The sequence below is a fragment of the Notechis scutatus genome, chromosome 5, assembly GCF_049901735.1.
Source record: "Notechis scutatus isolate UNSWTSFEM ecotype Mainland chromosome 5, rNotScu1.2, whole genome shotgun sequence".
In the NCBI taxonomy this organism is placed as follows: domain Eukaryota; kingdom Metazoa; phylum Chordata; class Lepidosauria; order Squamata; family Elapidae; genus Notechis; species Notechis scutatus.
The window spans coordinates 107,106,741-107,120,153 of record NC_142013.1 but is presented as its reverse complement, the minus strand read 5'-3'; the positions used below and the strand labels follow the sequence as shown (position 1 = coordinate 107,120,153).

At 37.7% G+C, this 13,413-nt stretch overlaps 1 protein-coding gene across 2 annotated transcripts in view; it reads right to left on the bottom strand.

Annotated features, from left to right (window-relative positions):
- Window positions 1-1,335: 1,335 nt before the first annotated feature.
- Window positions 1,336-13,413, bottom strand: part of PCDH9 (protocadherin 9) — an 819,791-nt gene continuing 807,713 nt past the window's right edge. For both annotated transcript variants that reach the window (XM_087967439.1, XM_087967440.1), the window contains exon 4: window positions 1,336-3,965. In XM_087967439.1, the coding sequence (XP_087823565.1) occupies window positions 3,592-3,965 (374 nt within the window). In that variant the 3' untranslated portion in view covers window positions 1,336-3,591. The remainder of the gene's footprint in view (window positions 3,966-13,413) is intronic.

The following is a 13,413-nucleotide window of genomic DNA, read 5'->3' as shown; positions in this document are numbered from 1 at the left end:
TATTTTCCAAAGCACCTGTAGGCCAGACAAGGAATAATGGATAGAAACTGAACAAGGAGAAATTCAATCTGGAAATAAGGAGGAATTTCCTGACCGTGAGAGCAATCAGCCAATGGAACAGCCTTCTGCCTTCAGAATCTGTGGGAGCTTCATCACTGGAGGCTTTCAAGAAGAGATTGGACTGCCATCTGTCACAAATTATGTAGGGTTTCCTGCTTGCATGGAGGGTTGAACTAGATGACCTACAAGGTCCCTTCCAACTCTGTCACTCTGTTATCTGTTATTCAGTCTTCAGTCTGCTTAATAGTTTTTAGAGGTTCACACTTCAAAAATATTATATGTTTGGGGGTTCATATTGACTTCAGCATCATACTGCTCTTCATTAAAAAATCAATAAGAATGCCATGTCTTTAAGAAATCCATTCTCTCAAGTAATTATGCCTCTCTATTGGACACAAACTTTCACTTGTTTAAATAATAATAAAACAATCCTGACATTGAAGCATAACTTCAACTGTCTGCATCACCATAATTTTCTTGGCATGTTTAACTAATATTTCTATTATCTTTGATTTGGATTAAGTTGCTTGGAACTAAATTTAAATTCAACTGGGACTGTTTTGTACCTGCTATTTTAGTGCTAAATTTAATTGATATCTTTGTTTGGCTAACAGTGACTGTTTCATTGGATTTTTGGACAGCAACATGCTGTGTATTTAGGTAAGGGAAAGGTCCAATGTGTGACAATTTAGGAAGGAAAATTGTAAAATTGAAGACTGGAATGCCACCATTAGCAGCACTCATACTGTAGGTTTCCCAGAGCGTATGTCATGATAAAGACAAGGAGAGGTTAAGTCACTGGCCTTAAAAATATGTTTGTAAACCTAAAACTTTCCCTGGGTTACTCACTCTACACTGTCAAAGGTGAATTAAGGTTCAGTCCATGTCTGCTATCTTGCTTTTCATTCTGCTTTGAAAGGCTATTGTCACTCATAAGGTTATGACAACTGCATTATCCTAACCTTTCTCTAGAGACTTCAATATTCTCAATCTTTGCCAATTTCAACTTTGCCAATTTGGGTGGAAGGGGCTGTATTAAATACCAGGGAAATCAGGAGATTCAGGAAGTTCAAGTGAGTATTAAGATTTATTGCAAGTTTAAGGTCTCTACAAGAATCTGACTAACTAACAGTCAAGAGAAATGAGTGGGAGATAAGGAAGGCATTCAAGGTGGGCTGGACTTAGATTTATGGGCACGCAAGGACTATTACTTTTTTTGTTGTTATTTCTTTCCCCCATCAATGATTTCATAAAGGCTAAAAACTCCCACAAGACAATCAGGAATTCAGAACATTTATTGCAAGAGCTGAATAACTGTAAATAACGTTGAACTGGCAAAGCAGTAACAAGGAAAACTGTTTAGATATTTATTCAGTCAAAGTCATCAAACACCCCTCACAAACGGACATAAGTACCGTAATAAGCAATGCACCCCTAGCCCATTATATGCTCTTATACTGTGGAGGAAAGAAAACGAGAACTGTTATATACAACACAACTTCAATTGTTTTTGTCATTGCTGTTGTTGGTAAAAAGAAATTAACCACTGATATTTTCAACTTTTATTGTCTGAGTTTATTTGAAGACTAATGTTTAACTGTGGCACAAAATAATTTTTCCCTTTAAGGACGATTTCTCCCCTATGTTGCATGCTATTTGTTTAATTTTTTTTGTCATGCCTTAAGAAAACAAAAAGCCTAAGATTGTTGATTAGGATTTGTTAGACATGCAACTGAGATCTTATTACATTAGAGTCACTTTGTTGGTTCCTTTTCAAGTGACCGTGAAACTGGTTATCTGCCAGGCATTGACCAACGATGAGAACAAACAGTTAAACAGCAAGAATTAGAGACTTAGCTCTTTCATTTTTTCCCCCAACTACCCTACCAGGAGAATGCTTGGTTACATTATGAAGGCACAACACATTAAATATTTTTGTGGCTATGATCTAAAAACACTTGTGTTACTACAACATCAAGGCAGAAGATGATCAACACAATTGGTGCCATTTCAGCAGTAGGAACTGTCCGAAGTAAAAACCATATTTCACCCAAGTGTAAAGAAAGCAACTGCCAGAGGTGGGTGCTGCATGGCACAATTACCTTGGAAATTTGACTGCCCAAGACCCATGAAGATACGTAGGTTCTTGAATACCTTTCCCTAATTTCATTGGGGCTCACACAGCCAACCCTCTTAATAGACTGTGTCCATAGCAAATAACCCTCCACTAATTTTGATCAACATCAGTGTGAATATGCAGCCAACATCCTGCAACTTTGCTGTCAAAGTCACCCATCCAGCTGCTATCACAAATGATGACACTCGTTGCTCCTCTTTAGATTCCAAATCAGAATGTTAGTAATAATAATAATAATAATAATAATAATAATAATAATAATAATAATAATAATAATAATATATTATTATTATTATTATTATTATTGTTGTTGTTGTTATTATTATTGTTATTATTATTATTGTGGCTAAAATCTCAAAGCTCTTGTTTCAAGTGTATTTATAGCCTAGAACTAGCAAATAGGATTTTCTTTTATAATTAGGAAAAAAAGTGAAACCAAAATATCCCCCCACCCATCCCCTCATTTGCTCTGTTTATTTTAACACAAGTGTTTTGAGTTCCTTGGAACATGGTGTGTCAGACAGATTATTTAACACGAAACACCATCACCAAAACAAACATTTTCTTTTCTTTTAAAGAAAAGGAAGGAATGAAATAAAGTAGGGGACCAAAATTAAAAAAATAATAATAATAATAACCGTGAAACACAGAATTATGCTACAGTATTTTTAGGTGAACGTTATAAGTACACAAAAGTTATTAGTAATAATTTGTTCTATTTACAAGTACTTGAACACTGATTGACTTAACAAGTGTCCACTAACGTTGTTAATAGCACAGTAGGTTTAATGTCTGCAGTTTTAGTTGTTTTGTTTCAGCAAAGATGTCAAGTATAGCAGTCCCAGCACAGGTTCAATGGCGACAATAACACAATTTTCTAATTGGATATACTTTCTAAGAATTGCAATTCATTTCTCTCTCTCTCTTTCACTCACTCACTCACTCACTTACTCACTCACTCACTCACTCGCACAGACATACACACCATATTTTCTTTTTCTTCTCATTCTTCCAATATACTTTTCTACTGTTTACAGCAGCAGTCCAGGGTAAAAATAAAAAATATCTTTTTTAAAAAAAAGCTAATTAACAGCCCCACCCCATTATCCCCAATAAATTGAAAAGAAAAAGAAAAAAAGAAAAGAAACCAGGATATTTGCCAACTGGAGAGAATCTCTGTAAGAGTTTGATTATATCTATGTAACAAAACCACACAACTAGTAGAAATGCTGTTGCATTGTAGTTCAATGGAGCTATCCCACAGTTATGCATATCTCAGCTATGTGACGCATAGTTCTAGAGGTCTACCCAGTACATAAAGCTCTGACACACACACACACACAGTATTAGCAAGTCTAACTAGGCTAAAGTCCCTGCTGCAAAGAAACCATTCCTTATAGCTGGTTTTCCTTTGGACTCTCCATGGTTCCTGTTGCATGTTTATAGGACTTCAAGTTAGCCAAAGGAATGTCTGTCATGTGATTGCCAGGGTTGAAATGCCCTTCTCCAGAGCCAAATTGCTTTCGGTCACTGAATTGGTTTCTGTTGCTATCTTCTTTCCAGGTCCTGGTCAACGTGTGTCCATTCACCAGTTTGTCTTTCTTCACCCATTCCTTCTGTGGTGCAAAGGTGGAGAGTGGAGATTTGGGCTGGGGGTATGAACCCAAGGCAGGAGGCATCCAACAGTTGTCTGAATGGCCCAGCACAAGACATTCTTGGGTACACATTTCTGTAGCTTCGGCCAATCCTCGGGGGCCAAGAGGTCCATCTGCAAAGAGGTGTGGGCGAGGCAAGGAGAGAAGGAACAGGTATAGGAAAAGAAGAAGAAGAAGAAAGAAGTTAGAATTTGAAACAATATCACAGTTAGACACACCAAGAGAATCACACGCACAGCGATCATCATCATAATAATTCAATGGTTCAACCAGTACATTTAAAAAAAAAAACCCAAAGCAAAGAATGAGTGTACAAAAGAGGAGCAATCTTCAATGTTTCCTGTCATAAAAAGCCAAGTCTTCTCTCAAGCACACATTATTTAGAAACCCTTGCTGTTTTCTGGATGAATGCTAAGAAAACAATTCCTGATGCTAAAAGCAATGTGCTAATGGAGTCAATTATCAAGGGAGATCATGAACTCTGCTCATGATTATATTCAAACAGAGCCTTCTTCCAGAGATGCATTCATGTTTGCATCATATTTGTGTCTGTTTGTGTTGGACCTGATGGCCCAAATACAAGGTTCCCACTAGGAATGCTACAACGCTAGTGCAAAAGCCCTATCTTTGCATAAACTTGCTTTACTTAAAATGTGCAAAGTAGAGCAAAGTTCTCCCAGACTGTTCATTCGTTCTTCCTCTCAAATGGGCTGTTTTATCTATTTACAGAAATATATAATAATCTGAAGAGGAAGCAGTCCAAGACTGCAGAAGGGTTGACCTAGAATGCTTAAGCAGACACAATCTGGAGGAAAAAAAGGGACATTCCCTTTGGGAAAAAACAACAACAGAGAACTGTCTGGAATCATTTTACTGTATATAAATTGTCAGAAAAATAATGTGTAAATATCAAGAGTTGATCTGAGAAAAGTGGCACTGCTTAGTGCAGAAAGGCAGGGAGAAAAGGAAGACAAGGGAAGTTAAATGTGTGTGTGTGTGTGTGTGTGTGTGTGTGTGAGAGAGAGAGAGAGAGAGAGAGAGAGAGAGAGAGAGAGAGAGAGAGAGAGAGAGAGAGAGAGTACAGTGTCAAAAGTGCAGCCACTTCAGTGGGAATGTAATGCAAAATTATTTGTACACTTTCAGAAAACTCTCATGGAAATACTAGCTTAGCCCAGAATTCTGATAAAAGGTCTTGGCCTGTTTCCACAGGCACAAACTTCCCGTTCTTTCTCTGCATATTTCTCAATGGAGTGAAACTGCAGATGAGTTATTGATTTAACCAGGAAAGATGGGATGGGGCAGTGAAATGCATTCATCTCAAGTGACTTAGCCTTCCATTTTCCACCCCTACTGAAATTTCTCATGAGATTCCGAATATATCACTGCTTTAAATGGAATGATTACCACAACCCTTCCCCCATTCTAAAACAAGTCTTAACTTTCCTGTTTTCTCTGAAGTAGGTTGCTTTCTTTATATAAGTGACACAGTGGCCTAAAAATGAAGGTGCTTGCCTCCCACTTGGAAGGTTGAGAGTTCAATCCTAGGCAGCAACCGATGTTTCTCTATCAGGGTGCAAAGAGAAAATATCTGCTGTGAACTCCATGTAGGCATCAGGTAAGGCATCTGGCCAGTAAATGCTCAGCTTAATTCAGTTACTGTGACCTCATCCTGAAGCCAGGGATTATAGGGTCATTTTAAAAAAGCTGCTTTCTTTAGTTATCTACAGATAACTTATTGCTCTTTATTAAAAAAAAAAGTTCCTTGGAAGGACATTACTCATTTATTGGAAGCTCCAAAATTAACAATTTTGTATTAATGCAATCCTAAATTGTAATAACAGAGGGATACAATCAAGATCAAGTGAGGTACTAATACCACTCTATAAAGCCTTAGTAAGACCACATCTAGAGTACCGCATCCAATTTTGGTCACCACATTATAAAAAAGATGTTGAGACTCTAGAAGAAGTACAGAGAAGAGCAACCAGGATGATTAGGGGACTGGAGGCTAAAACATACAACGAACGGTTGCGGGAACTGGGCTTGGTTAGTCTAGTAAAGAGAAGGACCAGGAGAGACATGATAGCGGTCTTCCAATATTTGAGGGGCTGCCACAGGGAGGAAGGGGTCAAGCTATTTTCTAAAGCGCCTGTAGGCCAGACAAGGAATGGAAACTGAACAAGGAGAGATTTAACCTGGAAATGAGGAGAAACTTTCTGACAGTGAGAACAATCCACCAATGGAACAGCTTGCCCTCGGAAGTTGCGGGAGTGCCATCACTGGAGACTTTCAAGAAGAGATTGGACTGCCATTTGTCAGAAATGGTGTAGGGTCTCCTGCTTGGGGGGGGGGGTTGGACTAGATGACCTACAAGGTCCCTTCGAACTCTGATTATCTGTTAAATCTGTTAACAAATCACCAGGAAGCCTGTGTTTAAGAAACAATGCAAAGAGTAATAATAGATCTGAACATCTGGCTGACTACGGTGCTACAAATGATAATAATAATACAAGCAAAACCAAAATGACATTTGCAAAACTTCACACTACCCAATTAACCCTTCCCCCCACTTCCATTTTTCATCTTTAAAACATAGGATTCATTATTTGGGGACAAATAAAGTAATGTTTAGGGTTGCACTGGTGATTTTTTAAAATATTTTTTATCCCACCTTTGTAAATATTTTTTATAAATAACTCAAGGTGGCAAACATACCTAACTATTATTTTTCCTTCTGTTTTCCAATGTTTATCATGTAAACAAACCATAGCAAATTAAAAGAAAAAAAAAACCCTTCATTGTCAAGCTAATGAGTTTAGGCATACCAAATGTCTGTACATTTTATTCCCTGCTCAACAAGCACAAGCACATAAATAGTCGTTCAACATCTCCTTGAAGAGCCAAACATGGAATTAGGACTGCCACACCTGAGCAGCAAAAATCCAATTAATCAGAAGATGGAAGCCAACTGTTAGAGGCTTGTCTTTTTGTTATCAACCAGGAATGATCTCACAGAAGCTAGATTTGAATAGGTTTACCCAAGGAAGTAGCATCATCTGGACCTCTATGCTTATACCTTATCTATTTTACCATGAAACTGCAGTTTATATTTAAAATCACAGAATTTTACATAATTTAAATCACTCCTGCCATGTTCAGTCCTCTCTACATCTACTCAAAGGGCAAAAGAACCTGAGACATTTGATATTCTCGATAAAGGAAATTATTTATAGCTCAGGATTGAAATGAGGAGTCCTTGAGCTTGGTTGCTTTCTTACAGATGTTTCATGAGCCAAACTATATAACATCAGCAGTAGTGTTGATGTTGTTACCTATTTGGGTAATGAAACAATCATGCTCAGGGAGCACCAAGGAACTCTTCAATTTTCATATTGCTAGCTCCCAGCACAGCTAACAATTAGTCATGTTTCCAGGGACAGATAAATGATATCAGCCAAAGACATCTAGAAGAGAGCTGAGATCTTGCTAAGCCATATTATCAACAATTTCTCAAGAACCTCAGATTCCAATAAATCTATTGTTGCCTGGCTTGTCACTTCCTTTCCTTCTGTGGAAATAGCAATAGCCCTAGTACTTAGAATTATATACTGCTTTACAGCCCTCTCTAAGCGGTTTACAAAGTCAGCATATCACCCCCAACAATTTGGGCCCTCATTTTTCCGACCTTAGAAGGATGGAAGGCTGAGTCAACTTTGAACCTGGTGAGATTCAAACTGCCAAATTGCAGGCAGCCGACAGTCAGCAAAAGTAGCCTGCAGTAATGCACTCTCACCACTGCGCCACCATGGCTCATGCTAATTTCTTCTTAGCACTTTCAGTTCAAATAAAGCAAAGTATTATTTACAGGAAAAGCTGTGAGCAGGTTTTTATAGTTCACACTCTCATCTACTATGAACTAGAAATACAATCCTATGGAACCCTGCATCTCTTCGAACACAAACAGTTCAGCTGGAGTTGCTTTCAGAGAAGCAAGAATAGGATTCCACCTTGAATGTCATAGATTTTAAAGAAGTTTATATTAAAGATGCAGTTTATTGAATGTTGTAATGCCTCTGGAGTTTTTAATGTTGTCATTTTCCTTTCCTTCTCATTTATTTGATTCTGCTATCATAACCCCTGAGAACACACTGGGCCTGGATTAACATAAATGAAATAAAATGCCATAAAAGTATGCAAACAGTTGGGACCAGAAGCTCCCTGCATTTTTCAAACACCTCTGCACTTTCAAGCTTTCTATTTGTGAGCTTCAATGGCAGGGAAAAAAGAAAAAAAAAGAGATCCTTTATTAATCTATCCTCAATGTTATAATCAAAGTGCTACAGGTATTTCATGAAAAAAAAGGGAAGAAACAGCTGGTATAAAGGACTACCTCCAGCATATTGTTAACATTTCCAAAGGTTAGTCTATAGGTTAAATGCTGATTATTTTCTTTTCTGCTGACAACAGCAATTTGCTTTTAATTGGGTTTTCTCATTTTCTTCCCCATACAGTAATACAAAACCCTAACTTGCTGACCCAAAACAGAATGATTTGCCAAGGATTAAATCTTACCTATTCAGAAATAACCACACATATGTGTACAGAGAGAGAAAGGGGGAGAGGGAGAGAGATGGAGAGAGAGAGAGAGACTGACCAAGTGGCTCATATAGAGAGACAGAGACCAAGTGCCCCACTAGACGGGCATATTTCAAGAAATAGTATCAATGTTAAACAGAGAACAATGGAGTTGGAGGTCTTCTAATCCAAACTCCTGCTCGAGAAGGAGACCGTATAGCATTTCAGATAAATGACTGTATCATTCTGAAAGCTTCCAATGACGGAGCACCCACAACTTCATAGAATAACAGAGTTGGAAGGGACCTTGGAGGTCATGTAGTCCAGCCCCCTGCAGAAGCAGGAGAGTCCCATTCCAAATATTGGCCTCTACCTAGGGTCCAATTCACAGCCTCCTGATTGTGAGGTGAGAGCTCCATCTCTAGGCCATTGGTTGATTGCTCTCACCATTAGGAAATTTCTCCTTAGTTCTAGGTTGCTTCTCTCCTTGGTTAGTTTCCATCCCTTGTTTCTCATCTTGCCTTTTGGTGCTTTGAAAAATAGGTTGACCCTCCTCTTCTTTGTGGTAGCTCCTCAACTATCAGAACACTTCAATATTTGAGCACATTGAACACTTCAAATATTGGAACACAACATTGTTGTGCATCAATGTTGTATGAATGCAATGCATTGAAACTTGTGTGATCCTTCAGCATCTAGAGGCTTCCTAGTTGTCATGAGTCCTTCAGAAACAGACAAAATGAATCTCAGCTTCATATAACTGCTGATGTCTCTTTTAGAATGATCTTTAACTGAAACATAAGCCATTATGGTAGGGATGAAAATCTGCTCACAGTCCTTTAAACCATGTAAAATTAGTCTCAGAGAGATTTAGCTCTCATTGAGTTTGTTACCCTTCCTTGCAGCCACTGAGATCTAAGATGCTTAATTCTGAGGCAGAATTAAGTGATACAAATTTATCTCCCTGACCAGTTTCTAAGTTTACAAGGGTTAGCTTGGAATTGTTTAACATCTTTGTATAAATAATTATTATTGGAGAACAAAAATGCATTATTTGCACAAATTATCAGAGATATGACCACAACAAATTGCTTTAAACAGATCTGTTATTTGTTCCGTTCCTCCATTTTTCTACATCTCTGAGTTGGGCCACATCTCAAAAACAATAGCAGTAACCATCATTTATTTATTAAAATAAATTATTGGTTTTGATCACCATGATGTAAAAAATATGTTGAGACTCTAGAAAGAGTGCAGAGAAGAGCAACAGAGATGATTAGGGACCTGGAGGCTAAAACATATGATGAACGGTTGCAGGAAGTGGGTATTCTAGTTTGATGAAAAGAAAGGACTAGAGGTGACACAATAGCAGTGTTTCCAATATCTCAGGGGCTGCCACAAAGAAGAGGGAGTCAAGCTATTCTCCAAAGCACCTGAGGGTAGGACAAGAAGCAACGGGTGGAAACTCATCAAGGAGAGAAGCAACTTAAAACTAAGGAGAAATTTCCTGACAGAACAATTAATCAGTGGAACAACTTGCCTCCAGAAGTTGTAAATGCTCCAACACTGGAAAAAAAGAGATTGGATAACCATTCGTCTGAAATGGTGTAGGGTTTCCTGCCTAAGCAGGGTTTGGACTAGAAGACCTCCAAGGTCCCTGTTATTCTATTCTTTTATTAAATGTATTGCTAACAGTATGTTAGGGTTAGCTTCAACTATGTAGTAATTGTGTATATTTTGGACCCAAAGCCAAACAGTCATTCCAACAATTTTTGATTCTGGATAACAAATATTTTGACTGCCAATTGTTCATTCTATCAATGTTATTTTTTTCCTCTCACCTTTCTCTACAAAGGTTCTGTGTGCCCCATTTGGATGTATGCTTTTCTTTGCTCGCACAAAACTGCCATTCCAGTTCTAAGGGAAGTCCATTCTTCTCTCCAAGTGTTTCAGTTATTTCACATTATAATCACACATACATAAATTCAGACAAATTCTCATCAATCTACAGTATTCCCCTGTCTCCAGGCCATCTGCCACCAGCTGTCATATGGAACAGACTTGATTATTTGATACTTTTCATTTGGGCTGATTTGAAGAGTTTATGTATTTATTTAAGCAGAGTTGAATTGAGTTTGTACTTTGATGAGAAAATGTCAGGAAATCCCAGGATGCTATGAAAGACAGAGAAGTTGAAAGAACACCTCAAAGGAAGGACAAGCCTGTGTCCATGTGGCAGCATTGAAGAAAACTGCATTCCGTGAAGATCCATGAAGTCACCAGGACTCAAAAAGGATGGAAAAGATTTGAGAAATTTGAAGCAAAATATGATTCTGCATCACAATTACACTGGTGATTCTTAAGTCCATATAGCTGGTCAAAACACATAGCTAAAAAACTTGCATTATATCATAGTAACACTATACTTTAATTTCATTTTAGCACTACTCTCTGGTTAATCAGCTTGGTTTAGTGGTTAAATCATTAGGCTAGAAACCAGGAGGCCATGAATTCTGATCCTGCCTTAGGCACAAAGCCAACTGGAAGACCTTTATATAGTCCCCTTTTATACCTAGGAAGAAGAAGACAAGAGCAAGCCACTTCTGAAAATATTACCAAAAAACCTGCAGGGATTTATCCAGGCAAACTCCCGAAGTCAAAAACTCAACAGCACATACATACATAGTATGTACATACATACATACATACATACATACATACATACATACATACATACACAGGATGGATGGATGATAGATTAGATAAATAGATAGATAGATAGATAGATAGATAGATAGATAGATAGATAGATAGATAGATAGATAGATAGATAGATGATGGATGGATAGATAGGTAAGTAGATGGATGAATGGATGGATGGATGGATGAAGGGATAGGTAGATGGATGGATAGGTAGATGGATGGATGGATAGGTGGATGGATGGATAGGTAGATGGATAGATTGACAAACAGACTGATTGATTGGTGAATGGATGGAGAGACAGACAGGCAAATATGTAGGTAAACTTATTGTCTCTTAATGGATGTTATTGTTGTTTCTTTACTTTGCTTCTCTCTCTTTTTCCCTTAAAATTGTGGATACTTTTTGTTATAAAGCTTTTTATAAAATAAAGAAAAAAATGTAGCTGTTAATTCTTGCTTCTAATATTTTCAAAGTTGAAAGACTCTGTGCATCTATACTGAAATTAGATACATAAATAATACTCAATGCAAAAACAAATACCATAAAGTATATAGTATAAAAGAGAAGCATGTATGTTTGATTCTACTGCAGCTGTATTTACATTAATCTTCAGAGGGGAATGTGTATTTATTTTGCTCATTGATATTAATACATAAACATATTTATTTACTGGGACCATGAAGTATACATGGATTTGTTTTATATATATATAAAGTTGTTTTCAGTGGAGCCCAATTGGACATATGTTGTACATCATATTGGAACTGAACACCAAATCATATTTACTAATTTAAGCAGTCATTTCTTTTCCATGTACAGCTTGAAAATGAATTCCTGGTGCTTTAATTTCATTACTGCATTCATCTGCTTCTCCTTCCTCCACAAAAGCATTCTAAAACATTCCTCTCCCTCTTCCTAAAATATTTGTTTTCTAATCAATGCCAATGTCAAACATCCAGACAGTATCCATGATATCAATCACTCCGAGGCGTTATCTCTCCAATTGATTTATTAGGAACAGATCTGGCATGTTCAAAAGCAATTTCCCAAGTGAAAACTTTTTCGCGTGTTACACAGAATCCAACTTCTCTCCTCCCTTCTCTGCTCCCATTTCTACATTTCATAAATCACAAGAACCAATTAACTGCAACTGGAAATTCTTAATACAACACTCAGAATAACCTTGAACTTTTCAACTCCTCTAACTCTCTAAAAATAAATATGTGGCAGCTGAATTTCAAAGCTGACAGCCAAATAAGCCTGGTTATTTATCTGAGCTGCTTATATATCCAATGGTACGAATGTTGATGAAGTTGTTGGAAGAATTATCCATCTGGTTCAGTTCCAAATGGGGAGAAAGACACTGGAAACATGGAGGCTGATTGGAAAGATGGTTTAATAAAGAAGAACCATCAAGCACATGGTCCTGACCACATGGAGTGGAGAGTAAGGGTTATTTATACCCTCTCTTGGGCCTTGCCCTTGAGCTTCCTGTTCCTTTGGCAAAAGCATGTATTCTATTGTTTGCTGTCAGACTTCTATCCTAGGAGTTTGTCTGAGATAAGTTTGGTTGAACTTATGTAAGTTTGATAAGTTTAGTTGGGCTGATGTAATGTCCTTAGGAGATTTTGCAACGCAGTGAGCCCTGATGCTAAATGGGTTGATCCTATTATGTCCTGGAGGGTCATGTCTCATCACCCTGGAGCTGAAGGTCTTTTGTCCTGTAGATAGGCTGGCCCAATCCTTCTTAATGGGCACCAAATCCTTGCTGGGAGCAGGGAGCTGGGGCTGAATTTCTGTCTCCCTTAAGATTCCCATTTCTTTTTTAGGAGAAATATAATATTCTGTCTTGTTAATATTTCCTAAAATATTTCATTCTTCTAGGACGGGTGGGTGCTAACTTTCTACAAAGTGATATAAAACATCTGCCTTACCATTAAAAGATTTTGAAGGCATATACTTTAGCATGGAAGCAGAGTATGCCTCAGTAAATATTTGTGCTTAAAAGAATGTCTTTTTTCCCCTGGTTTCTGTCCTCTTAATAGCTGTCAACCTGTCTCAAGACAGGCAGGTGGAATACAAAATTATAATCTATACCAGTCAAGTTCTGCTCAAGTTCTATGAGTGGAAAGGCACAGTTGTCTTTTATCTCATTTTATTATCCCCAGAAGCAAGCCTCTTTTGCCACTGATTAATTCTCGGCTGCAATTAACAAGGTGCTTCTGGCTAATCACCTTTCAACCTGCTGCTTCAGACACCTTGTTGCTCAAAAGTTGGAGAAT